Consider the following 27493-nt stretch of genomic DNA (forward strand, 5'->3'; position numbering starts at 1 on the left):
CGATAGATCTATCTAGTGTGAGGACTTTCAACTCCAACTTTATTGACAGTCTCTCAGAGAACAGAATTTAAATATATCTAATGACCATTCTGCACTTGAAATGGGATTTTTTAATACATAAAACTCCCCGCCCAGCTGTCACAAACGACTGTGGCCCTTGTCACAAACGACTTTTCAGTAATTTCCCTTAGGCTTGCCTTCCTGTAGGCGCAAGCATGATGGTTATAAGTCCTGAATAGGGAGGGGCCACAGCAGTAGGGAGGGAGGGAGGTAGGGAGGTGGTTGGGAGGGAGGGAGGGAGGGAGGGGCCTGGGAACTTGTGTGTTGCGGAACCATAGTCCCATGCTCCGAAGTTCCCTAGGACTTGGATCGGCTTCTTGGTCCAGTGGTTACCGGAATTTCCTGTTTCGTTCCATGTGAGACCAGGAGCGGCCAAGATGTCGGAGAAGAAAAGTTTACGGGGCAAGCGTCAGCAGACCTTGGATCACTGCTTGAAGGAGCTGAGCACTGCCACTGCTCACCCAGAGCAGTTCCTTACGTAAGTATCCTGATATGAGAGATGAGAGAGCTCCGGGGAGAAGTCAGCGTGGAGGAGACCTGGACCACGCGTCCTTGTCCCTCGGTCTCGCTCTTCTGTTCCCGGCTCATTTGGAAGGGTTGAAGGGAGGGAGGAAAATGGTTATCGTTGTTATTCTGGCTTCGTAGGCTGTTTTGAGGCCAAGCTCTACCACCCTGCGGCGTCGGGCAATCCAGGCTGGGCAGTTAGACTAGTGATTTTGCTTGACAATCTATGAGTTTCCCACCAGATCCCTAGGAACAGCGGTATTTGGGAATGCCCAGAAATAAACATTTATTAAGCGCCTTCCGTGTACCAAGGCTCTGTGTAAGCACTGGAGATGCAAAAAACTGCAAAAGATAGACCCTTCTTTCAAGGAGCTGAGAGTCTAATGGGGGAGACAACATTCAAATAACTATATATAAACAAAGCTTTATGCTGGTTGAAGATAATCACCAGAGGGAAGGCATTGCGAGAAAGGGAAAAGATCCCTGTAGAAGGTGAGATTTTAGCAGGACTTCAAGGAAGAAGTAGAAGGAGATAGGGCGCGAGGAAATTCCAGACTTGGGGAAAGCCAGTGAGAATGACTGTGGTCAAGAACAATAGGCATGACTGGATCAAGAGTACCTGGGGAGGAAGGAAAAGGTGTAAGAAGACTGGAAAAGTAGGGAGAGCAGGGTACAAAGAACATACTGAAAACCACTGGACATGCTAAATTTTCCTATGAAATTCATCCTAAGAGTTTTCAAGATCTTATTACTAGTTGGAGATACTTATAAAGGGTTAAAATTTGCACATCAGTTATTAGAAGAACTTTCATATAGACAAGAAAGTAGAGTTCCCTTCAGTCTCAAAAGGCAGAATTTGGTATTATGTATTAGAGACAGAAAGGCAGTTTCAATGTAAGAAAATACAGCCTAGATATTAGAACTATCTAAAAGTGCAAGGAGATTCCTCAAAAAGCAGTAGATTGTTACTGGAGGTCTTCAAGAAGTCTTTCAGTGATGAAGTAAAAGGATTTCTTGTTCTAGGTTACAATATAGTCTACATGCCCTCAAACTTCAATTATTGCCTTTAGATTCTGTAATTCTATCAGGATAGGTGTTTATTTCAGTTCAAATTTGAAGGAAAAGAGAAACTTTGACAGGCTGAGATCAAGAAAGAGTACATTTAAGTCAATGTGATGTCCATCCTGCAAATATTAGCAGTTATACTTTGTTAAGGTGAGCGCCTTAGGTCTTTGGAAGATTTTATAGGATGGCATATTTAAGAATTGCAAAGAATGAAAAGACTTGGATAGGTTGAGGTTTCTAGAAGTGTAGAGAACATGTATGTTAATTATCACAGTTCTGTTGAAGTATGACTTGCCATTGTTTTAATATTTCATGTTGTGCATGTCATTCAAACATCTAATAAGTGCCTACAAAGTTTTGTACACAGTGACCCAGCTAGTAATTATTCAGCATTTGCTATGTGCCAGGTACTCTGTGTACTAAGCAATGGAGATACAAAGAAAGGCATATATATAATACCTGCTCTCAAACTCAATCTTTTTTTTTTTTAATTTTATTTTAATTAGTTAATTTAGGATATTTTTCCATGGTTACAAGATTCATGTTATTTCCCTCACCTTCCCCCAACCCCCTCCTGTAGCTGACTTGCAATTCCACTGGGTTTTACATGTGTCATTGATCAAGACCTATTTCCATATTATTAATATTTACATTAGAGTGTTCCATCAGAGTCTACATCCCCAATCATATCCCCATCAGCCCATGTGATCAAGCAGTTGTTTTTCTTCTGTGTTTCTAATTCCCACAGCTCTTTCTCTGGATGTAGATAGTGTTCTTTCTCATAAGTCCCTCTGAATTGTTCTGGATCACTGCATTGCCACTAATGGAGAAGTCCATTACATTCGATTGTACCACAGTGTATCAGTCTGTGTACAATGTTCTCCTGGTTCTGCTCCTTTCACTCTGCATCAATTCCTGGAGGTCATTACAGTTCACATGGAATAAGGAACTCAATCTAATGATGGTGGGAGGGTGGGGAGAGACAACATATGAACAATATGTACAAACAAGATATATACATATTGGAAATAACCTTAGAGGGAGAGGCCCAACAGTATGAAATATTAGGAAAGGCCTGGAAGAAAGTGGAATTTTAGCTAAGCCTAGGAAATGGAGGTTGTTAGATAGAGTTTTCCAGGCATTGGAAGCAGCCAGGGAAAGTGAAAGGAATTGGAGTGGCTTATGTGAGAAAGAGCAAGGAGGCCAGAGTCACTGGATCAGTGTAGAGAACATGGATGGAGAAAGTAAGATGTAAAAAGATTAGAAAGGTAAGAAGGAACCAGGTAATGAAGGGCTTTGAAAACCAAAGAGAATTTTATATTTGATCCTGTAGGCAATAGGGGCCTATTGGAGTTTGTTGACTTAAGGGTGACATGAAAAGATCACTTTGGGAGCAGAGTAGAAGATGGGTTGGAATAGGATAGAACTTCAACAAATTGATGAATTATCTTAGGGTAGGATAATGGTAATGGGGCAAGGGTGATATGAATAGTTGATCTTTTGCTTATTGCCAAATTTTGTTTTGCCATAGGTTTTTTTTACTTCTTTTCTCAACAAAGTTTTGCAATAAGTTCTTGAGTAGCAAAATTTTTCTTTATTTTTATTACTTTAGGAAATAATGTAGGAATGTTGGTATGTTTAATCCTTTAAAAACTTTTTTGTGCCTAAAAATGTGGCAGGTATTCTGTTTCATTCAATTTTTCTTCTCTTAATAGTGTTCAAAATGGATTGGCTGTAAATTTTACATTTTTAACAAAAACGCTTTATGATTTACATAAAACATTCAAGACTGATGTCGTTCTTGGGAGCCCTTTAAAAGAACTGGTGATAGAAGACTTTGATGATGAGCAGATTTGGCAGCAACTGGAATTGCAGAATGAACCAGTTTTACAATACTTCAAAAAAGCCGTTAATGGAAGCATTAAAGACGAGAAACTCTGTCTTCTTCCAGAGAGTGAAGAGGTTGACTCAGAGATGGATGTTGACAATGAGGAAAAAATAGAACAGCATTCAAACTTGAAGGAAAAGTCAAATCTAGTTAATGATAGCCTTAAAGAAGAGAGTAAGAAAAATAAAAAGTTAGATAAAATTGATGTTGAGAAAAGTTCAGATTTTAGTGATGAAGATTCTGACCTTAACTTTGATATTGATAAATTAGAACAACAAAACAACAAGTCAAAAGTGTTTATTAAATCAAAAGAGAAATCCATAGTAGATGATAAATTTTTTAAGTTGTCTGAAATGGAGTCCTTCTTGGAAGATATAGAAAAAGAGGAGAGAGAAAAAAAGGAAGATGACGAAGAAGAGGAAGTTAATTATTTTGAAGAAATTATGTCTGATGAAGATGGTGACCTATTTACAGACTCTCCAAAAAAGGTAAAGTTATTTTGTCTAATGGTTAAGTTTTGCCCCTTTTCTTTCATGATATCTTGACTATAAAAAAGGGCTTCCTTTTTCATAGTTTTTCATAGTTTGATGGGGCTGAAAATAAAAATGACCTTAAATTTTACCAAACCCATTGCTTCCTATCCTATTTGCTTTGTAAGTTATGAGCATACTTATGATATATGATACATACATATATGATATATGATACATATGATATACTCTAGCTTTCCCATAAAACCTCAATAAAAATAGAAAAGATTATAACCTCCAGAATTCAATTATTTTAAAGTACATTTCACATTTAGTCTTAACATGAGTGTGCTTAATTGTTGTTCTGAACTTTCCAACTAAACCTACTCCTTTTACACTTTCTAGGTCCAGAACATCATTATCCTTGTAGACACCATTTGAAACCTTGGAGAGTCATCCTTTACTTTTCACTCTTTTTTTTATCTCACACATCCAGTTAGTTGCCAAGACTTGTTAATTCTATCTCCAACATGTTTAGGATCCAAAGTGTTTTCTCAAATCCTAAAGCTACCTCCTAGTTTAAGGCCATATTGCCTCTTGCCTATACTATCGTAGTGACCTCCCATTTGGTTTCCCTGTTTCAAGTCTTTTCATATCATTCCATCCTCTGATTCTTGCCAAAGTGATTTTCCTAAAAGCACAAATCTGTCTCACTTTTGTACTCTATAAACTTAAGAGCTCTTCATTACATCTAAGATCAGATAAAAACTCCTTTATGTGGCTCTTGAGACCTTTTACAACCTAGACCCAATCTACCTTTTATAGTCTTATATTCTACAGTAATTTAGTTTTGATGTTTCTCTTATAAAATGTTCCCCTGTATTGGCTGTCACCTCTCAGAAAATGTACTCCTATACCTGTTAGAATCCTTGACTCCTTTCAAAATTTAGATCTTCTACCCAAAACCTTTCATATTCTCTGCTATTAGTGCACTTCTGCTTCCCTATCATGATCTTATATTTGTTTTGTTATGTATATGTACTTAACACACATATACATTATATATGTGGTGTGTATATTTTGTCTCCCTCAATGGAGACAAAGATTGAGAACAGATTTTCACTTCTATTTTTTATTTCCAATGCCTAGCAGTTGATGCTTATCAATTGATTTTTCTTATAGTAAGAGATATAGAATTCTGTGTTCTGTCTTGTCAAATTTAAATATTTTTGTACACTTAATGAATGATCTCCATACTGATCTTATAGGTTATGTTTTTCTTTTATACTTAATTTCTAATTTCAGTTATTAATTGTCATTGGAAAAATATCAGCATGTAGAAAGAACTTTTAAAAAGTTTATCTTGGTACAGGTAGGTGGTTTAATGGATAGATATCCCTGCAGACTGGAGATTCTGGGTTCAAATGTGACCTCAGATACTTCCTTGCCGAGTAATCCTTTTAAATGTCCCCTCCCCCAAGACTCCATCCCCTCCTCCAAGTTGCCTAGCCCTTACTGCTCTTCTGCCTTGGAACTGATAGTGTTGATTCTAAGACAGAAGGTAAGGGTTTAAAAAATAAATTTTAAAAACTTCAAGGTCATTCTCAAAGGGTTAAATGTTTTATTTTAGTCAGGTAAAAGTTCCAGAAATCTAAAGTACAAAGATTTCTTTGACCCAATTGAAAATGAAGGTATAGCAAGTGATAATGATGAACTGAGTCTGGATGGGGATGAAGATGAAGTCAGTGAAGAAGATTATGAAGGAATTTCAGAAGAGTAAGTATTTTTTTATGGTTACAATGTGAGTTGTTATATGTATTATTTTGTTATCCCACGATGTCAGTTTAACCCTAGAGACGCCATAATTATTTCAGCATATAAATGGGGTTGAGGTTTTACAATAGCTTGTACTTGCTATATGGTTCTTTGATTTGGTTCCTATTTTTAATAAAACAACTAATTTCAACATATCATCAGTTATTAGAAATTATGAACTATTAAGCCTGTAATTTGAGTATATTTGTTTAAATGAATATTGTTGACTATTAACAAATGTCTCAAATGAATTTTTATGAACTCTTTATTCTTTTAGCTATATAGGAATTGATTTAGAATGATTCCTTCTTGAGTTTTCATAAGTTATTGACTTTGAAAGTATAGGAAACATTAGATTTTGGGGTGTGGATTATTTAAAATGGAAATGCTTAGTTATTAAAAAATAATTTTTTTCCTTCCAAAAAGGTACATGTAAAAAAATATTTTCTTTGCTAAATATCTTGATGGTTTAGGGAGGAAGATAGTGAAAATATGAGAGTACAACTTGAAGAAATGAAAAAACAACTTGAAGATGTGAAAAGAGTAACCTTTGCCTTGCCTGATGACAGAGAAACCGAAGACACAGATATTTCCAGGAAAAAGAATAGTTCTGATGAAATAAAATCCTCTTTTGAACAAAGACAGGAAAAGGTAATGTGTAGAAAATACATATTGTATGAAGAAACAAAACATTCGACTTTCAATAGCAGTCTTGTCATTGGTTGAAAAATGTATAATGTAAAGTGCTTTTAAACATCAAAGTGGTATTTAAATTTGAACTATTGTTATATAAGTATTAATATAATATTTTCCTAACTCACTAAAGGCCTCTTTTAATGCCTGGAGGTACTCTTGTAGTCTTGAAGGCTGGGCCTGCTCAAGTTCTGGTAGATATTGCCTAGTTAGGAAAGATTTAAGAGCAAGTTTGGTCTAGGTGTTCAGAGTTATCTCAAGTTGGCTACCTTTTCTCTCAGAGGCCTAATGATTAATGTAGTAGAGATTGTGATCAGTATAGATGGAGGCTATCCCACTAGTGAAGTGTGATAGGTTTGTGTAGCATTGGAGCACTTTCCTAAATGCAAAGTATTGAAATAATTACTTTTCTCTATTCTCAGATGGCAGAAAGAATTAAATCTTTAGAGAAAGAGTTGCTGGAACAGAAACCTTGGCAGCTTCAAGGGGAAGTGACAGGACAAAAGAGACCAGAAAACAGCCTTCTAGAGGAAACGTTACACTTTGACCATGCAGTCAGGATGGGTAAATGTTATATTTGTTCATGTACTGTTTTTTTAAGATCGTATTTGATAAAGAATTTAACATTTATTTTCTAAAATAGCGAATGATTCTTAACCCTACATTTGTGAACCATAGCAGTTATTTCACCTTTTTAAGCATCAGTTTTCTGCTCTGTAAACTGGGGGCCTTGATCTAATTACATTTTACATATGTTTTAATATGTCTTATTTGATCTTCACAACAAACCTGGGCAGTAGATAAATACTATTATTATCCCCATTTTAAAGAAGAGAAAGGTATATTGTGATGATACAAATGTAAACTTTAAATACTTCATTGGAATGCTGTATATTTTTTGCTTGGGGTGTATGTAATTACAAAGTGTTACTGGTATATTGGTTTAAAAAATTAGAATTTAGACAAATGAGTGTTTAGAACTTTAAGATAGTTATCTTAGAATCCTTTGTATTCATCACAACAAAGGTAATACCAGTTAAAACAATTTTGGAACCTTTTTTAGAATTGTTCATGAGCCTATGTCACATTCTTCAGGATCCCCAGTGATGTTATTAAAAACTTGTCTTTTGAGCATGAATCTGATTTTTGGAAATAGCAAAAAGTCATTCAAAATCACATTTGGAGAATGAGGAAGTTCATTAAGTTGGGTAACAAAAATAATACATAATGTAACTGATTCATAAATTGACTCTGAAGAAAATCCTCCAGTAAAAAACTTTTTTTTTAATGTGTTAAACAGTGACATTAAAAAAATAAAATCTGTCAAAATGATTAGCTTTATATGTATATATAACTTAGATATATAACTTTTCTGACTTATTTGGGGATACGGTTGGGTGGGGAGGGTAAAGATCCCACATACTTTAGTCACCCCATATATTGCTCAGTCATTTGTTGTGTCCAACTCTTTGTGACCCCTTTTGGAGTTATCTTGGCAGAGATACTGAAGTGGTTTACCATTTCCTACTCCAGTTCATTTTATAGATGAAGAAACAGAGTCAGACATGACTTGCCTAGAGTCATGTAGTCTGAGGCCAGATTTGAACTCGCTTGACTCCAGGTCCAGTGCTATAGTCACTGCACCACCTAACTGCCCTAATACCTTGTATGTATGCTAGACAATAGTAATGGCATTTTACAAATCTTGTTGTAAAGTGATCTTTAATTTTAAAAAGTACTTTCACATCTACTATTTTATTCTCGTGAGAACCCTTTAAGGAAGGCAGTACAAGTAGTATTGACCCTATTAATTGGAAAGGGAGTTGAAGCCCAGCAGTTTTTACACCTTGGAAGTAGCAAAATCAATTACAGTCCAATTCCTTTAATTCCTGCTGTAGGACTCTCTCATATCAGTTGATTTAAGTGGGCTTTGACTTATTTTAGATCAAGCCATCCTAGTAAAAGAATTTTGTTTAACCAATGTGTTTTGATCAATAGAAAGGATGTCCATGTGGGTGCTGAAATATTTTTTAAAAATAGTAGCACTTTAAATGTTATTAATATGTTGTATGTTATATTTTCTTTTTAGCACCTGTGATTACTGAAGAAACCACTTTACAACTTGAGGATATCATTAAACAAAGAATAAGAGATCAGGTTAATAAAATTTATTTTACAACACTGACATTTTGAAAAATGAAGATAAAATTTTTTTTAGTATTGATTAGAGCAGTGAGCTATATTTTTTATTTATTTTAACAATAAAGTTGAGTTAGGCAGAATTTTACCATCTTTTTTATTAGGAAGATCCATTTAGTTCTTTGTGATTAGGATGGACCTGAGATGGGCAGAGCAAGCCATTGCCATGCTTGGATACCTTGCCGATATTAGCAGGATATGGTTAGAAGCCATATGTTGCCTTGCTATAATACTGTGAAGGAAAGGGTGGATGTTGGCAGCTATTGCACTGAAATTAGGCTGATTATTTTAGCCAACACAGGAATTCTTGATGTAGACACATCTTATAATGTGGTTAGTATAATTATCTCATAATAACTTTGAAGTATTAAACACTTGATCATTTTATTTAGTATATGAAAGTTTTGTTTAATTATTTATATTATGGGACTATTAGAATAAAACTTACCTAGCTTTAATATTGTAATTTTACCTATCTGCTTCCCTAATATAAAATAGATAAGAAATACCTTCTTCCCTTTACAAAGTATACTTGAAATTTTTTTAATGGCAAGCTATATTTTAAATAAATTCTCATGGGGAAATCCAAATGTTCATCATATTTTTTGCACAAGTATTATTAACATCTTGGAAGAATTTATTTTTGCTTATGCCGAAACAGTAAAATGACGATGTTTTAGAAATTATTCTTATATATTCCCTACAAATTCAGGAAGGCCAGACTATTATATAAAATAATTGAATTAAAATTTTCCCTTTTATTTTTTAGGCTTGGGATGATGTGGTACGCAAAGAAAAACCAAAGGAGGAGGCATTTGAATATAAGAAACGTTTAACATTAGACCATGAAAAGAGTAAATTGAGCCTTGCAGAGATTTATGAGCAAGAATACCTCAAACTTAACCAGGTAAGAAACCTTTTGGTACAAACTCTTTACTATAGTTAACTATAGTAAAGAAAAAAATAAGGGAATTTTCATACTTTTCTTTTTAGTCATTGAAGTAAATGATGTCAGTTAGATTGAGTAGAAAAATAACATTATTTTTAGGGTGTTTTCTGTGAGGTAATAGAAAGTAACATTTCATTTGACAGAGTTTTATTTTTCAGCTATCCTAGAGTAAATGAAACTATCTTCATAATTGCTTTAATTCACTTCTCAGTAATTCTTTTAAAATTGGTATAGTGGTAAAATGAATTTATTTTTATAGAGTATAGGGTTCCTCCCCACCCTATCCCCAGTTAAATGGAATTATGTAAAGAAGATTTCATTAATTTTGAAAGGTCATACACTTGTAATTCTAGTAATTACTAATTGAATTAATTCTCATTATGTGACTTTTAGGGAAAATGTTCAGATTTTGCTTGGGAATGGGAGAGTTTACTAAATTCAGTATAAGTTGAAAACATTCTGTAATTTGGAGCTGTCAGAAAATTTTGTGTGTACTCAAGAGTTGATCTAGAATTTAAGTCTAATTTAGTTTTCCTCATTCCCTTCTAGAACAGACCAAACTTCCTGTTCAGTCTTTGAGCCATACTAGTCTCCTTTTAAGTTTTAGAGACTAAGAGAGATTAGATCCAAGACTTGGAAACATCCTTTGAGGTTAAGCATGAAGGCAAATAGCCATTCACTTTTCTATTTCTCTTTCTTATCTCATAATATTTGAGGCACTCTGACCTTTCTATAGGGTAATGATTTTATTAGGGAAAGCAGACATTTGAGAACTATTGTCAAATTTAGTTACATCAAGAGTGCCATTTTTGCTTGATATGACTTTGAATAAGATACTAGATGACAGTCTCTAAAAACACTTTATAACAAAAGCCCCCATTATGAATTGCTCTTGAGAAAATAGAACTATCCTCAAAAGTACCTTACCTACATGTTCTTTTCTGAGATTTGTGTTAAGCTCACTTACTGAATTCATTATTTTAGCAAAAGAAAGAAGAGGAAGAAAACCCAGAGCATGTAGAAATTCAGAAGATGATGGATTTACTCTTTCAAAAATTGGATGCTCTTTCTGACTTTCATTTTACACCTAAGCCAGTAAGTATATTAGGATTTAAGATTCTTGAAAATTTTAGATGATTTGCTGCTTTTCATATTTCTGTGAAATTAAGTATGAATTTATATAGCACTCTAGAAGATCAAAAACCATGGCTAAAAAAATGGACCTTACCACAAATATATATAAATAGGTCCTTAATGACTATAGAAGTTATTTTTTAATTATCTGATCTCAGTGGATCAATTGATATTCAAGAATGACATAGTTGATTGCAATGCCAGTAACACATTAAGAAGTGAGAATGGCAATGGTCGTTGGCCATTCCAGAAGTTCATAAGTCACCCTTTGCCTCTCCTTTCTGGGAACACTCAAATCAGTTAGCATGGAAGTGTGTGTACAAGGGAGGTGAAGCTGAACTAGAGACCCTTGTTTAGTGTCATCATCCCCCACCTCTATCTGTAAACCTTAAAATTCCTTAGACTTATAAATATTGCCAACATTCATAAGTCTAAGGAATTTTAAGGTTTACAATCCCCCCTGATGATCATTGGGAGACTAGTCTCCCCATTGATCATTTAACATAATCATTTTGTAGTTCTAAATGCACTTCTAAGTATAGATATACACAATATTCAATTTTCTAAGAGAAATTAGAATGGTGAGAGAGGAAATAGAAAAGAAAAGAAAGCAAAACCAATGTTTTGCTAGGCGCATTGACAGAAAGCCAAATTAGGGGCAGTCCCTTTTGGCATAAATGTGTACAATTACAATAAATGTTCAATCAAAAGTTCAGTCCAATCAAGTGTAGGTTTTCGGCATCTTTCTGCAACAGTTCATTCTCTAGGAAATTTCCAACATTCATAAGTCTAAGGAATTTTAAGGTTTACATATCTCACAGCTTTTTCTTGCCCCATCTAGCCATTATCACCAACCCCTGGCCCTCAGTGTCAGCACTATTCTTTATTTCTTTCATACTCTCTCAGTCCTTTTTGAAGATTCCCTACCCCTTGCCATTCCCTTCATAGAAAAGTTTGGGGACACCAATGTCTTTTATAATTAAGTCCAGATCACTTAGTCTGATATGCAAAACTCTCTGCTGCTCACTGCCCCACCTCCTTGCTCCCAATCTGTTACCATACATTTCTCTACTATGCCTGTTATCCTTCCCTAAAACTGTGCCTTTGTTCATTCTTGTGTGTTTTTTACCTCTCTGTTCCACTCATCTAATTTTTTATCGATCTATTATCAAGGCCCATCTTTCTGCAAAATATTCCTTCACCATGTCAACGCAGTGTGCTCTCTTTTCTGTAAAAGGAAGATTATTACCTCCTTCTAGGGAATATATCTTTCCCTAGCCTTGATTTGACATTTAATCAGCCATTGCCTTATAACATTGATGTCTTAAACCAGCTTTTGAATACCTATAGTGATGAGAAGCTTATTGACTCAAGATGGCACTTATTCCATATTTAGAAAGCTCTACCTTTTAGAAATTTCTTCCTTTTATTCCGATTTTACATATGCCTTCTGGCTATTTCCATTCATCTTTTTTCCTAACTCTTGGACCAAGCAAAAAGTGTAATATCAGAATTAAGAATTACTTTCTGTGGTATGAGAAAATAAGTTTGCCTTTTGATTACTATCCATTCTTGGTTTATTTTGGGTATTTGCAAATTGATGCATATATATTTTAGTATTTTTTTTTTCAGATGGCAAAATTAAGCTCATTAAGTTTATCCATTTGTTAAATGAATTTGACTAGGCAGCCTCTACAGTCCCTTCCAGTTCTAAATCTATTTCTCAGATCTCCAATGTCAGCTGTCATCTCTCAGGTCCTCTTCTAACAAACCTCTTGTCATGATATGAGAACTATAATTTCTTAGATTTCCCTTTTCCCTCTTTTTAAAGATGGACTTTCAACAAGTCTCAAAAAACTAACATTACCATTATTTCATCAGGACCATTTTGATCTGATCATATCTAATTTTAGGTAACCAAAGTATTTTAGATGAATATTATCTCGTTTATACATGTTTTATTATATCACATATATCTTACAAGATTTCAAATCAATAACATTATATCTACTCATGTTTTTAAAGCAATTCCTGCGATGTTATTTTATATTATTTCCCTTTCTAGCCTGTTCCAGAGGTTAAAATTGTCTCTAACCTTCCTGCTATCACTATGGAGGAAGTAGCACCTGTACATGTTAGTGATGCAGCTCTTCTAGCTCCGGAAGAAATCAAGGTAAGAAGCAAATTTTGAGAAAAAGCAATTTTATAAATTATACACTTGTAACTTAAGTAGGTATTTGTGCTTTTAAATGTTATTTTTGCTTATTTTCTGTGTGAAAGTAAAGTTAATTTAGTGGATTATGGTGTAAATTTTAAAAAATACATTTTCCTCCTTCATTATTGTTGTCTTTATCTTCATCATTATTATTGTCTTTTCTAGGGCTGTTCACATTGAAAATGTAATATTTAAGTAAATTCTAATCTTTTTTCTAGTGTAGGTATCAAATACTACACAAATGCCTAAAAGACTAATAAAGAGGCATGCAGTGTGTAGTAGATAGGCAGCCATCCTTAGAATCAGGAAGGTGACCTGTTCAAGACCTGCCTCCAATACAGGCCAAGCTAGTCACTTATTTTCTCAATGTCTCAGGCAACTCTTTAAATCATAATTACAGAAGAATTGCTAATCTGTGTCAATGAAGACAAAAGAGAGGTGAAGTCTACTGCTCTTGCTCTCTCTTTCTCTCTCTCTCTCTCTCTCTCTCTCACACACACACACACACACAATATACAATTTTAATTGTGCCTGTAATGTTATATTTCAATAAGTTATTTTAAGTGAACCCATACCAATCACATTGGTAAAAAAAAATCTACCTAAAGGTTTTTCTTTTAACTTTTATTGACAAAGAATTAGGCATTAATGATGGAATAAGAATATCCAACTAAAATTTGGAGACACCAGATATACAGACAGTTTCCTTCATATATGTACATTATTTACGTTTGAATGGTTGCTTCAGACATTGAGTTATCTTGTCCTGCTGGCCTCTGCCCAAGAAGCTGATCCTTTCTCATTCCTGTCTCCACCCTCACTCCCCTTTCCTGCCCATGTGGCAGAAGGATGGTGATCTGCCCTTTTCACTCACTAGAGGCCTGGATACCATAGGCATTGGAAAGAACACTTCAAATCCTAGCCCTGCAACTTACTACTGCTGTGACTTTGAAAGAGTCACTTAACCTCCCTAAGCCTTAGTTTTCTTACTTGTAAAATTAGGAGTTTGGACTAGGAGGCCTTTAAAATCCTTTCCAGTTCTAAGTCTATGATATGAATCCTATCTTCAGCTATTAGTTTCTCATGTTCCTCTAACAGACTTCATCTATGAAGCTGCATGTAGTCAATCCTTACTTTTTAAATTGAATCTCAAACTGGAATTCTAAACATGTTTTTCCACAGAAATGTTGTTGTAAATAGTAATTTACTGATTATCACCAGGGATTGCTAAGTGGCACAATGGAGAGGCCTGAAGTCAGGAAGTCTCATTGAGTTCAAATGTGCCCCCAGACACATACTAGCTGTATGACTTTGGACAAATTTCACTTAATCCTTTTTGCCTTTGGTTTTCATCTGTAAGATGAGTTGGAGAAGGAAATGGCAAACCACTGTAGTATCTTTACCCAGAAATTGAGTCAAGAAGAATTGGACACTACTGAAATGACTGAACAAAAATCACAGTTCACCTAACATTGTGGATCAACCTAGTAATCCAACTCAAATTTATTCTATTTTTTCTATGGAAAAATATGCTTCATATTTTTGAAAGTAATTTTTAAAAAGTAGCTTTTAGAATGTGTCCATTAATAAGTTGGAAGGCTGCCACTATATCATATCAGATTTATATCATTGATTTGCTCTGGAACTATAATCTTTTTTATTGCATTTTAGTTTCTTTTTCAGTAAGATGAGATTGCTTGCCTCTACTTTTTCCTTGAATATTGAGGATAAATTAAAAGTATTGTTTCTGTTTTCATAGGAGAAAAATAAGGCAGGTGACATAAAAACAGATGCAGAAAAATCTGCTACAGACAAGAAACGAGAACGAAGAAAGAAGAAATATCAGAAGCGTATGAAATTAAGAGCAAAGGAAAAACGGCAACAATTGTTAGCAAAGACCAAGCCTGAGCAGGCTGAAAAATTAAACAAAGCAGCAGCATCTGCACAATTAAAGAAACTAACTAAAACAGGCAAAGCATCTATCCTAAAGGTAAGGCTGATTAGGAACATAAACCCCTATTATTTAAGAATATTTGTTAAAAAGTAGATGTCAAGAGCCAGATAGGTAGTGCAATGGATTGAGAGCCAAGCCTAGAGATGGGAGGTGTCCTGGGTTCAAATTTGACTTCAGATACTTCCCAACTGTGGGAAAGCTACTTAACCTTCATTACCTGGTTCTTTCTTAACACTCTTGTCCCTTGGAACCAATAAGACAGAAGGTTAAGAGTTAAAAAGGAGTCAGTATCAGGATTTCTGCTATATTTGACTTTGGGACCTAATTGAATTAGTTGGTTTCAATGGCATCTAAGTTCCCTTTCAGTTATAATTCTATGATGACAGCATACTGTAATGGAAAAATTGATGGCATGGCAGTCTAGATGGATTGTTGATTGGCTTACATTATGAATTCTACTATGCTGGGTTTGTTATGTTATGTCTCAGATTTCTTGAGAAAACTTAGTATAGTTCTTTTGTCCTTCAAGCCTTATTATTTATAATTATTTCCTTCGTTGTAAGAAAAATATTACTGAAATAAGTCACTAAATAAAAAGGAAAAACTAGCTACCAAAGACCAACTTAATTTAGCACAAAATTTATTTTAGTGTTTATTGGTGTTTGATTAACAGAGTAAATTGGTTAAATGCTTATTAGAAGCTTAATTTACTGGGGGCAGCTGGGTAGCTCAGTGGATTGAGAACCAGGCCTAGAGACGGGAGGTCCTGGGTTCAAATCTGTCCTCAGCCACTTCCTAGCTGTGTGACCCTGGGCAAGTCACTTGACCCCCATTGCCTAGCCCTTACCACTCTTTTGTCTTGGAGCCAATACACAGTATTGGCTCCAAGACAGAAGGTAAGGGTTTTAAAATAAAAAAATTTAAAAATTAAAAAAAAAAAGCTTAATTTATTCATTTTTATACATGATCCTTCCTTCCCCTACATATAGTTCTTTCTCAATGTTTTTAGACAGATTGCTGAAATTTGGATTCCCATATTGAAATTGTTTTGTTTTAAACCTATCCTCCTGAAATAAAGCATACTCTATCCTTGCAAAGAAGAATGAAATGTTTGGTGGTTTGCTTTTATTTATATATCTGGTGGTGATGGTTTGCTTGACAATTGCCACTCTTTTACTATCGAATAAAGGGGAAGTATATGAGAGCAAGAAAGAAATCCACTATATTAAAATATCAAACCATAACAACTCGATAAAAAATGCAGCTATTGGGACTAATACTTGGGTATAGGCATATGACTTTTTACATGACTTTTAATAGGCCTTCAAATAGGTAAAAGGGAAGCTTTGTTTTGGAGAATTTTTTTTATATATGCTTTGTTTGTTTCCTGATGTAGGATGAAGGTAAAGATAAGGCCTTGAAGTCTTCTCAAGCATTCTTTTCTCAATTACAAGATCAAGTGAAAATGCAAATCCAGGATGCCAAGAAAACACAAAAGAAGCAGAAAAAGAAAAAAGAAATTTCTGTGCATAAACTCAAACTGTAACATATTTTATCATAATGTAAATATTAAACTAAGTAAATATTGGTTTCATCGTCCTATTTTTTTTTTAAACCCTCACCTTCTGTCTTAGAATCAATACTGGGTATTGGCTCCAAGGCAGAAGAGTGGTAAGGGCTAGGCAATGGGGGATCAAGTGACTTGCCCAGGGTCACACAGCTAGGAAGTGTCTGAGGCCATATTTGAACCCAGGACCTCCCATCTCTGAACCTGGCTCTTAATCCACTAAGCCACCCAGCAGCACCATCATCATCCTATTTTTTTAAAGAAATTTTGGATAAATTTTTCTTTATATCAAATATTTCCAGTTTCTAAGTTTTGAAGACTAAGCCTGTAGATGTTTGTGGAGCAGATAGATGCTGACCAATCCAATCCATAAAATATTTATTAAGTACCTACTATGTAACAGGCACTGCTAAGCATTGGGTGTACAATTAATAAAAAAGAAATAGTCACTTCCCTCAATGAGTTTATAATGTGATGGGAGAGGGACAGACAACACAGAAAAGAGGCAGGAAAGCAGGACTGAGGGCAAGTGGGGGGTGGTAGAGGGAGACACTAGTGGTAGCATTGGTGAAGATAAGTTCAAGTTCCCAAACTGCAACTTCAAGCTGCCTGTGAAGCCCCCACATTACTCCAGAGAGCAGAGGGAGGAAGTGCTTGCTTTAGGCAGATGGACAGAGGGGCAGGGCATGCCAAAAATGACTTTTGCACAGGGAAGGGGGAACAAAGTGTCAATACTTTGCCAAGGCTGCCCTAGGGATCTTGTTCTCTGGAGTTAAAAAAACCAGGCAAAGCTACAGACACAAACTAAAAGTCAAGAGTCCAGTTTCTTCCCTCTATAAAAGAAAGCTTTAAGAGAAGTTAGTACTCTGCCCTCCAATCAGAGGGGAGAGAAGGCAGAAGGTAGTGATGCTAATCAAAGCTAGAGCTAGGATGGTGAGATTATAGGTAATGAGGTACAAAAGTGAAGGCATTTTGTAAGTGAAACTATTTCACTTTAGTAAGAATAAAAAGTGGGATTTTAAAAAATCATGGTACTATATTGATGCATCTATACCTTTCTCTCAACCTCCCTTTAATGGCAGACATGTGCATTGGTCAGTGCTAAGAATATAGTCCAGTGATGGCGAACCTTTTAGAGACAGTATTGGGCCCTGCTCTCCCATCCCTCAGATCTAGAGCCTTGATCCTCCCCTGCACTGAGTGCTGGTTGCACCTCACCCCACCCTTACCCCACACGAGAGGGAGAAAGCATTCCCATTGGGCTGCTGGGTAGAGTGAGTGGCTGGTGAAGTAAAAAATGTCCCCAGCAAGTGGAGAGAGGGGTAACTTGAGTGCTCTGATCCCCTCCAGCTATGCCTGTGTGTTCCCATTGGGCTGCTGGGCAGAGGGCTGGGGGATGTGAAAAAGTGTCATCAAGCATGATGGAGATGGGGAGGGGGGCAGCTCCATTCGAGTAATAACCTAGGGGTGGATAATGAAGGGGATAGTGGCCACACGCCTACAGAGAGTGCTCTGTGTGCCATCTTTGGCATCAGTACAATAGGTTCACCCTCACTGAAATAGTCCATGGCTTTGGGAAAGCATAAGTTGGGGATCAAAACTCAACAGGGACCAAGGAGTAGTTTCCAAACTTAAAAATCTTCCCCCCCCCCCCCATTCTCCTTGCTGGAGAGGCTTTCTGTTCATGGAGTTGAAAACTAATTTGCCCTGTTCAAAACTGCTGGATCCTCACTGAACTTGGAGAGACCTAAATTAAGCAGTTATAGGGTTCCATCAGTAGAGGACAGGATGAGTAACAACAGAGAACAGAAAGGGGGATGAAATGCCCAAGGTTCATTGGAAAAGTAGGTGCCTTTAGTGCTATCTACATCATCTTCCTCCCATTGTTTTAATTCAACTTAATAGTTTCACAAACTCCTATGGGATACTAGTTCTAATATTGGGATACTAGAGATGAATGATGAAAAACAGTTCTTGACAATCTAATCTGGAGGGAAACTAGAGGAGTCATTTGTAGTTTAAACCTGATGTTAAAGCTGATTCTCAGCAGAATCTCTCCAATGCTGATCTCTTAAATAAGCCTGAGGAGAAGGGAATAAATAAACCCTTATATAGCACCTACTATATGCCAGGCACTGTGCTAAGCAATTTACAAATATCTCATTTGATTCTCACAGCAACCCTGGGAGAAAAGTGCTATTTATTTCCATTTTATAGTCCAGGAAACTATATAAATATTTTAAAAACTATAAAAAACAATATATAGTCATACAACTGGTAAGTGTCTGAAGTCATAACTAACTGAACTCTAGTTTTCCTGACTCCAAGTCCAACTGAGCCATCAGCTGAAATAAGTATGCAAGTAAATAACTATGATAATGCTGGGCATAGGCTTTGGCTAAACAAGTGGAATGAAAGAATTTCCATTTAGAAAAGGTAAGGTTGAAACGACAGAGAAAAAAAAAAGTTTAGGTTTTGCTTTCCATCTTAAGAAACAAGCCAGGCAAAAACACATGAGCTGGAAACTAATTTTTACAAGGGAGTCAGCTTAGCTCAACTTGTCTGGCGAAGATATGCAAACATTGTAATCACTGACACTTGGGAAACATTTTGTTCATTATTTCACTTGGCCCTCTGGACAATCTTGTAGGGCCCTGGAGGTCCTTTAGATAACTATGTTTTAATTCTGTGCCCTGAAGAATTTTGAAAAAGTTTGTGAAGTTGCAAAATAAATCCAAGGTGGTTCAAGGGGTTCCTTAGGTCCACCATGGAGTTTTTAGTGGTATTTAGACATGATACCTAACACTACCTGACATATAGGATGCTTTAGGGTTTGCAAAGTGCTTTACATCTCATTTGTCCATCCAACCCTGGGAGATAGATGCTAGTATTATGCTCATTTACACCCGAAGAACCTTGAAGCTAAGTAGTCTGTCTAGGTCACACAGCCAGTAAATGACTGAGGCTGAATTTAAACCCAAGTTTTCTTGACTTCAGGCCCAGTCTCCAAATTTTAAACCATATTTCATCCCAAGAAAAGCATTTATAAGTCCTTTGCTAAGCACTTTTAAAGTTATCTCGCTTAATTGCACTTCTCCCTTTCCTCTCATTTTGCATTTAAGGCTGGGATGAACTGACCTACTGTTCTGTCCCAGAACTATTGCCTGAGGTTGGATTTGAAATTGTGTCTTATGGCCTGTCGCTCTATCCACTGCGCCACCTATAGATGCTCTCAAGGAGTCAGAGGAATGTGGCCAGAAAACTACCTTTTGCGGATTTAGAAATGTAAAAACTCCACCCTACAGCCAGAGGGATCGATCGCTCGAGGCTCCTCCTGTTGTGCCTTGTGCGACCGAAGGAGCCAAGAGCAAGAGATAGATTGAGGGTGTCTGGAGAGCAATGGAGCGCGGAACCAGGTGAGAAAAGGGGAACTGCGAGTCTGAAGGCGGATGCTTCTGGACCATTCTATCCCTTACGCCTCTGCGTCCCTCTCTCCCCCTCTACAGGGATGGAGGGGCGGGAGGGAAATTGGGGAGATAATTGGAGGCGCACGCAGGAGGTGCGTTCGAGGAGATCAAGTGTTTTACCCATCTCTGGGGGTTGGGAGGGGGATTCTTTACCCTTCACTTGCTCCTCCTTCACTTGCTGGGCCCCGAGTCTGAGCTAACCCCCCCCCCCCTTTGTAATTATTCCGCGCTTCCTGCCCCCAGCAGCTTCATTTCCATATAGGATCGGTCCAGGATTCTGCCGTGGGCCAGGCACTGTGCTGGGCCCTGGGGAAATAGACAGACCTGAAGCTTACCTGCTCTCCATGAGCTTGCCTTCTGTTGGGGACAGGAAAACAACACGTACTTATTTATTACTGTATAATAAATACAATCTAGACCTCGTTTTCCTGGGAGAAAGATACGTACAGATGAGTTAACATAAAATATATGTTATGTTTACCAGTAGTAAAAGTTTTTTTAAAAGTATCTATTAAATTTAAAAAAATTTAAAAACCTCCAGGAAGCTGTTTTTATTTTCTAAATTAGCGTCTTTGAAGTCCCTTTTTCTGTCCTCTCAGTTGTAACTTATTTTAAATACAATAAATATTTCTTTTAAGAGTGAAAAAAAAAGTCAGAAGGCATTTATTAAGCCCATGTGTCAATTCAATCCAGTAAACATTTATTAAGCACGAATATATGCCAGGGTGTCGGGGTAAAGCGCCCTGCTGGGGCATTTTCTTGAGTTCCAATTTGGCTTCAGATGTTAGCAGAGTGACCCTGGGCAAGTCACTTAAACCCTTTTTGTCTTCCCTTTTCTCTTCTGTAAATTGAGCTGGAGAAGGAAATGGCAAACCACTCCAAGAAAACTCCAAATGGAGTTACAAAGAGTCTGACCCAACTAAAAAAACTGAACAACAGCCAGACATGGTGCCAAGATATGATTTGAACCTCAAAACAATTCTGGGAGGTAGGTGCCATTATCAATGCCCATTTTATAGTTGAGGAAACTGAGGCAAATAGGTTAAGTGGTATCACACAGCTAGTAGGAGGCCAGGGAGTCTCTATCCACTCCCTGTGTCATCCAGCTGACCTAAAGGTAAAAGATTATGGCTCTGATCAGATTGTGTTTCCTAATTTAGAGAAATATCCTAATTTACTGGGATCTGTGCTTTCTCAGTTATTCTAAGGTGTTTGAATTCCTATAGAAAAATGCATTGTATTATAATTCAGAGAATTAGTTATTTGTAACTATTAGGAATTAGATACTTTTGGCATTCAGGACTCTGGAGACTGCATATTCACATCTCAATACTTCGTTCTACCTTTCATTTCTGCGGGTTTTACCTGGAAGTTTTTACAGTGATTTCAGATTAATATGATCAACAAAAATAAAAATTTGCAGTTTTGTCTCTTACATGTGTGCTGTTCCATAGAATGGGTTTTTGGAACAGTATGTAATTGATTTAGGATATGTAAAGAGTGTTCCTGTTGATCATGCAGTTTTGGTTCAGAGATATTAATGATGTAACAAAACAATTTATGGTTCTTAAAATTTTCAAATAAGTCTGTTTTTACAATTCAGGGCCATAAAATTTTAGAATTGTAAGCAGTATTAAAGATCACATAGGCTAACTCCCTAATTCTACAAATAAGAAAAACAGGTTTTTACTCTCCCCTCAACTCCTTTGCAGAAGTTTGGGGGCCATAGAGTGTAATCGTGCATGTAATATCAGATTTTTTTCAATGTATTGATCAGATTTGCTGAACTTTTTCCTCTCTTCCTCTTTTTCTTTCTTTTTTGGTGTGATGAAAAGGATTTATTCATTTTTACTAAACAGGTTAACCAGATACCTTTAGAAATAAGCCCTCTTTGAAATATAAGTATATATTTCATCATATACTTGTCATAACAAAAAGAGTATTTGTTAGAAAGGATAGCTCTTTGGGAGAGATGAGGGAGTAGAATGCATGGGGCAGTCTAGGTGGTATAAAAACAAAAGAAATAAAAACTAATTTAAAAAAAGGAAAGAAATATTAAATAAAGATATTGTTGAAGTTCACAGGAAGTAGCAGAATGAGGCTAGGGGCTATAGGCAATATTTTCTGTCTCTTATTTAAAAGCCTTTCTTTCTCTAAGCTTCCCTGCCATTCAGTGTTTAAAACATTTGGGCTTTTTCCAACTTCTTACCTTTTGTTAAATTACTAGGTGTTTCTAATCAGTTTTTTCTTTATTTGTAGGAAAAAGAAGTCATCCAGGCAAAGAATATGAAACAAAGTAGAATTCCACATTTTATAACTTCAGAATTAGAATGTCATATGCTACTCTTTTTTTATATGAAGCAATCTATGTTGTATAGAGTTTCTTGTTCTTATAATGTCGGACAAATCTCCTGAAGGAAAAAGACCTCGTAAAAGTTTGTCAAAAAGTAAAAATCACAAGAATGAAACTACGGCTAAAAAAGCGCTATTTAAATCCAATTCTATTATTTCATTTTTTAACAATGTGCCTCCAGCCAAACTTGCTTGTCCTATCTGTGGTCAAATGGTGCCAAGATATGGCTTAAATAGGCACATGGATGAAATGTGTCCTCAGAACAATGATGAAATAGTTCAAAATGATACAACAGAATCTGACAGCTCAGTAAATCCAAGCCCATCTCTAGTTGACTTAGCCGCAACAACTATAGGGCACACACCTCCAAAGCAATCTTTACCTACCCAAATAAGTTTGGGCCACATCAAAAGTGATTCTGCAAAAATTAACATGACACAGAAAATTAGTCCATACTTTAAGAATAATGATAATTTAGTAAGCAGTAGTCGAGAGGAACTGAAACTTCAAACAATGAAAATTATTCCCTTGGGAAGCCTGTCATCAAAACTGTCCAGGAGATACATTGAAGCTAGAAAATTGGTAGCTAAAAATGAGAGAGTAGGGAAACGGGAAGTTCTGGGGACACAAAGTCCTGTGCCTCTAGTTGTTAAAGAAGTGGAAACTGACTTTGCCACAGATGGGGATGAAGATCAGATTTTGGGGAGTGGATCTCAAAAGGAAAATGTTTTTGTTTCTGCAATGCCTGCTGGATTCCTTGATAAAGAAAGCACTACTTCTGAATATACCTTAGAAGATACAGAAATAATAGAAAATGAAAGTCAGCCTGATAGCCAAGAATGTGGAACATTAGTTTCCACACTAGTTTTTACAGATAAAACTCATGGCAGTACATTGTCAACTTCAGAGAATATTCTTAAGACACAGAAGAATTTTGAAATTGTGGGTAGCAAAACTGGAAGAGAGGATACAATAGAATCAAATGAATATAATCAAGTAATAATGACTGCTGTTTCAGAAGGCCAGACTCAGAGGACCCAAAATGCTTTCTTGGCAACTAATTTGGCAGTGACATGTAGTAGTCATGTAAGCACTTATTTTGAAAGGAATAACACAAAAACACTAATGGAGAAAAATCACAGCGACTTTAAAAATGAAATCATTCATGACTCTGCTTGTTTGGACTCCTGTAAAGAGTTGGAGTCAGTTGATGATGAATCTGAAAAAATAAGTTGGAGTAGTTGTCATTTGGACTTGACCTCTGATTTTTTGGAACATCCATACTACCTTCGGAATTTCCTCATGGTACTAAAAGCAGTTTTTGAGAATGAAGATGATATGAAGCTCTTTGATGAACAGGATTTGGAAATCATAACCAAATTTTATAAACTCTCAGGTATCTAAAAAGAGCAAACTAAAAGATGACTTTCTTCTTGTAGAAAAGAATTGTTTCAGTTCAGATTCTTCCATGTGTATAAATAGTATAGTACTTTAAGAACTATATATAATAGATGATAGCTTATATAAGTCAGCAATGAGCTAATGATAGCTTATACATTAATAGAGAGATCCTTTTTTTCTTTAAACATTTCTGTTTTAGAATTGATACTAAGTATCAGTTCCAAAGCAGAAGCAATATAAGGCCCAGGCAATTGGGGTCAAGTCATGTACTCGGGATCATATAGCTAGGCAGTGTGTAAGCCCATATTTGAACCCAGGACCTCCTCTTTCCAACTTGGCTTTCTATCCACTAAGCTATGGAGCTGCCCCTTATTAACAGGTTCTAGACCATAGAATTTCATATGTAAGAGAATGATCCTGTGACTACTAATACTTACATGTTTTATAGGTACTAGTGCAGTTTTAATGAAAGTTATTTTATTAAATGAAGAAAAAAAATGGAAGTAAAACAATCTTGGGTTTAAAAGCAAAGCAGTGTGGCTTAGAAAAGCATAAATTCTATTATTTAACAAGAAAAAAATAAAGTAAGTTGTAGAGAAGCTTTGTTTTATGCTCCGTTTTGCAAATGTCATGTTAGCATGGATCATTGGACTTATTCTCAAGTAAAGATGAAAAAAATGGGAAGTATAAAGTAATAATAGTAATAAAAATGGGTTCTTAAAACTTAAAACTTGATTCTCTACTCATGGAAAGTCAGTTGTATCTAGAATTGAATAGTACAATTTGAAGAAGTTTCTTTAAGATTTCTTACTTAAAAGGAATGTCTTCAGGATACAGACCTCACTAGACTTGCAGAAAGCTGACTCTGGCCTTATTAGCCTCTAGTGTACAGGTAACCTATATTTGCCTAGATGTCATACAAGTGGGTTAATAATATTTAAATATTGCTGATGAGCAAGGGCTTATAATAATGTTTAAGTATTGCTGATGAGCAAGCAGAGTTCTATTGTGGGTCTGAGTGTGATGATAATTTTAGTGTTTCCTAATTATTTTATATCTTAGCATGTATAAACGTCTCTGGGGGATAATTGTTCTTTATTATCTATCCTGCATCCCTCTCTACTCCCTTCTTTTTTCCTCACAACAGAATAAGGACAAAATGATGTCAAGTTTGCTATCCTATCAAGATATTCAGAATTCTATAGTCTGGTGCAGACTGAATTAATGAGAATTATCATGAATTCAGTTTGAATAGTTAATGCGTTGTATGCTGCATTATAATTCAGAAGTCTGATCATTTTCCCTAGTGAAACTTGTACATGTTTAGTTCTTCTGAACTTCTCTCAAAGGCATATCTTTTATAATCATATTTCTTTGTGTTACTTGAAATCCACTGCTAATTGTTTTTGTTGCTTTTATGAAAATGAGGAAGGAATGTGGTTGTTGTTAATTTCTCTGATTGGTTATAGAATCTTAGAGCTTTAAAAAACATCAGAGATAATAAAGCCTAACCTCATTTTGTAGATGAAAAAACCAAGGTCCAGAGAATGTGACCTGGGAGGATTACACAACTAGTTAGTGCAAAACTAAGACTAGAGCTAGGGTTTCCTGATTCCTAGACCAATGCTTTATCAAAACTAGCAATTTCTTTGGTTTGTAATTACTTTAAAGATTTTTCTCATGAACAAAAATTAATTTTATCAAAATCTAATATTTAGATATTAATATTTAATTTTAAATATAATTAATATAAAATTAAATTTAAACAATTTACTCAAAAAAAAACAATTCAGTTTTGAATTGGATTTCTATAAAAATTGAAGGTGAGTTTATAACAGTTCAGTTTGAGTTTCTAAATAGATTTCGGAGATCCATGAGTTTGAATGGAAAAAATACATTTTTATTTTTACTAAAATCTAATATCTGTTATGTAGTGTAAAGATTAAAATTTGGGTGGAGACTGAGGCAGGTAGAAATTAGTTTCCCTCTCCAAGGAGTATTATATTTTTAGAGGTTTATTAAAGGTTGAGGATTAAAGAAAATACAGAATAAGAAAAACATGTGTCTAGGCCCAGAGAGGCCTAGACACAACCTCACCTACATTATCAAAAGAGCTGCATCTGCTTGCAAGCCAAAACAGGAAAGAAGACCCTGCTGTGGGCAGAGAGCCTTTAAATAATGATTTGTTCTCGGCCCAGGTGAGAATTCAGTGAGATTACAAAGCATTTTGGGGAAGTGGAGCAAGGACTTCTGGGGATTGAAGTCCTGGATTCGAGTCCATTTTTACATCCCCCCATTTGATCCTCTGGGGAAGAAGGACTTCCCCAAAGGATCATAAAAACATAATCAACTTAAAGACTACAATAATTTGAGGATAATAGGGGAAAAAAAAGAACAAAACCAATAACTGCTGGACACATTGACAAAAAGCCAGTTAAGGGGCAATCCCCTTTCTGGCATGAAAGTATACATACAAATAAGTGTTCAATCAACTACACCTAAAGTTCATTCTTGTACAGCTTGTGGTCTGGAGGCTTCTTCATGGTGTCTTCTCCAACAGTTCAGTTTCTGGATTCAGGAAAGTAGCATCGTTCTTTACCTAAGATTCTTCTCAAAAGGAATTTAAACTTTGCAATTTAGATATTTTTTTACATTCCCCCGTTAAGAGGGTAATTGAAAAAACACAGGATCACTTAGGGATACATGGCTGAGGTATGAGGTATATGAATCAGTTGGTAGAAGAAATTAAAAAGACATCAGAAAAATCCAAATAAAAAAGAAAAATTTCTGGATGAAAATATAGACTATCAAAGTCTTATGTGTAAAAATTCTAAGTAAAAGAAAAATAAATCTATAACAGGTCCTTGAATCAGGGCCCAATTAAATGATCTAAGCAATGATGCATTTACCCAGTCAGTAGCCAGGACTACAGAAAGGTACCACACTATGAAAGGCAGAAAAGGGACCAGATTATAGGAGTATAGGAACCAAGGTTGAGATACTTGGTAGAATGTGGAATAAGGACGTCTGGGGATTGAAGTCCTGGATTTGAGTCCATTTTTACAGTAGCATTTCTAGCAATTGTAAATTTAAAACAAAATAACATCATTATTCTTTTTTTAAATTATGATACAAATGTATTTTTTATTTGAAAATTTTTATTTAATTAATTGAGTTAGAATATTTCCCCCTTGGTTACATGATTCATGTTCTTTCCCTCTCTTCCTCCCAACCCTCTCCTGTAGCCAATGAACAGTTCCACTGGGTTGTACATGTGCCATTGATCAAGAATTGTTTCCATATTATTAGTATTTGCACTAGAGTGATTGTTTAGAACCTAGGTCCCCAATCATATTCCCATCGATCCATGTGATCAAGCAGTTAAACTCATTATTCTGAGAAGGGTTCTATAAACTTAACCATACTGCTAAAGGGGTTTATGCCATGAAAGTTTAAGAATCCTTATGATAAACTATAACTAAAATTAGAAGGTTCATCTCTAAATGTGATGGTCATGTTTGTATGTTCTGAATTTTTAATATCAAAATAAATTAATTATATGCTATAAGTAACTAATTGAGTTCTTAAATCCTGTTTTAAAAATTAGCTTTTTCTTATTTTCTTTTTTTTTAGAGAAACATTGACTTCTTATTTTAGTGGAAAAGTTGAAAAGGAAGATTGTTATAATTTTAAACTGTATTGTAATTTAGCAGTTATTGAGGCAAAGAAGATTTGTTTGATACTTTATGGGTCAGAAAG

General features: G+C 35.6%; 2 protein-coding genes across 12 annotated transcripts in view; both read left to right on the forward strand.

Annotated features, from left to right (window-relative positions):
* Nucleotides 1-9: 9 nt before the first annotated feature.
* On the forward strand, nt 10-16534 carry MPHOSPH10 (M-phase phosphoprotein 10). The gene is made up of 11 exons (XM_001373682.4): nt 10-538; nt 3345-4005; nt 5618-5763; nt 6276-6453; nt 6918-7059; nt 8585-8652; nt 9464-9601; nt 10628-10738; nt 12843-12950; nt 14752-14982; nt 16343-16534. The coding sequence occupies exons 1-11, from the start codon at nt 438-440 to the stop codon at nt 16490-16492; spliced, it is 2034 nt and encodes a 677-aa protein (XP_001373719.1). The 5' UTR covers nt 10-437; the 3' UTR covers nt 16493-16534.
* A 3266-nt stretch (nt 16535-19800) lies between these two features.
* FAN1 (FANCD2 and FANCI associated nuclease 1) overlaps nt 19801-27493 on the forward strand; it is a 57715-nt gene continuing 50022 nt past the window's right edge. For 4 of the 11 annotated variants that reach the window (XM_007479493.3, XM_007479497.3, XM_007479498.3 and 1 more), the window contains exons 1-3: nt 19845-19929; nt 20834-20968; nt 22240-23729. In XM_007479493.3, the coding sequence (XP_007479555.2) occupies nt 22376-23729 (1354 nt within the window). In that variant the 5' untranslated portion in view covers nt 19845-19929; nt 20834-20968; nt 22240-22375. Of the gene's footprint in view, nt 20073-20833; nt 20969-22239; nt 23730-27493 lie in introns of all 11 variants that reach the window. The other 7 variants (XM_007479494.3, XM_056807786.1, XM_007479495.3 and 4 more) reach the window with 5 other exon arrangements.

The sequence above is a fragment of the Monodelphis domestica genome, chromosome 1 (genome assembly GCF_027887165.1).
Source record: "Monodelphis domestica isolate mMonDom1 chromosome 1, mMonDom1.pri, whole genome shotgun sequence".
In the NCBI taxonomy this organism is placed as follows: Eukaryota; Metazoa; Chordata; class Mammalia; order Didelphimorphia; family Didelphidae; genus Monodelphis; species Monodelphis domestica.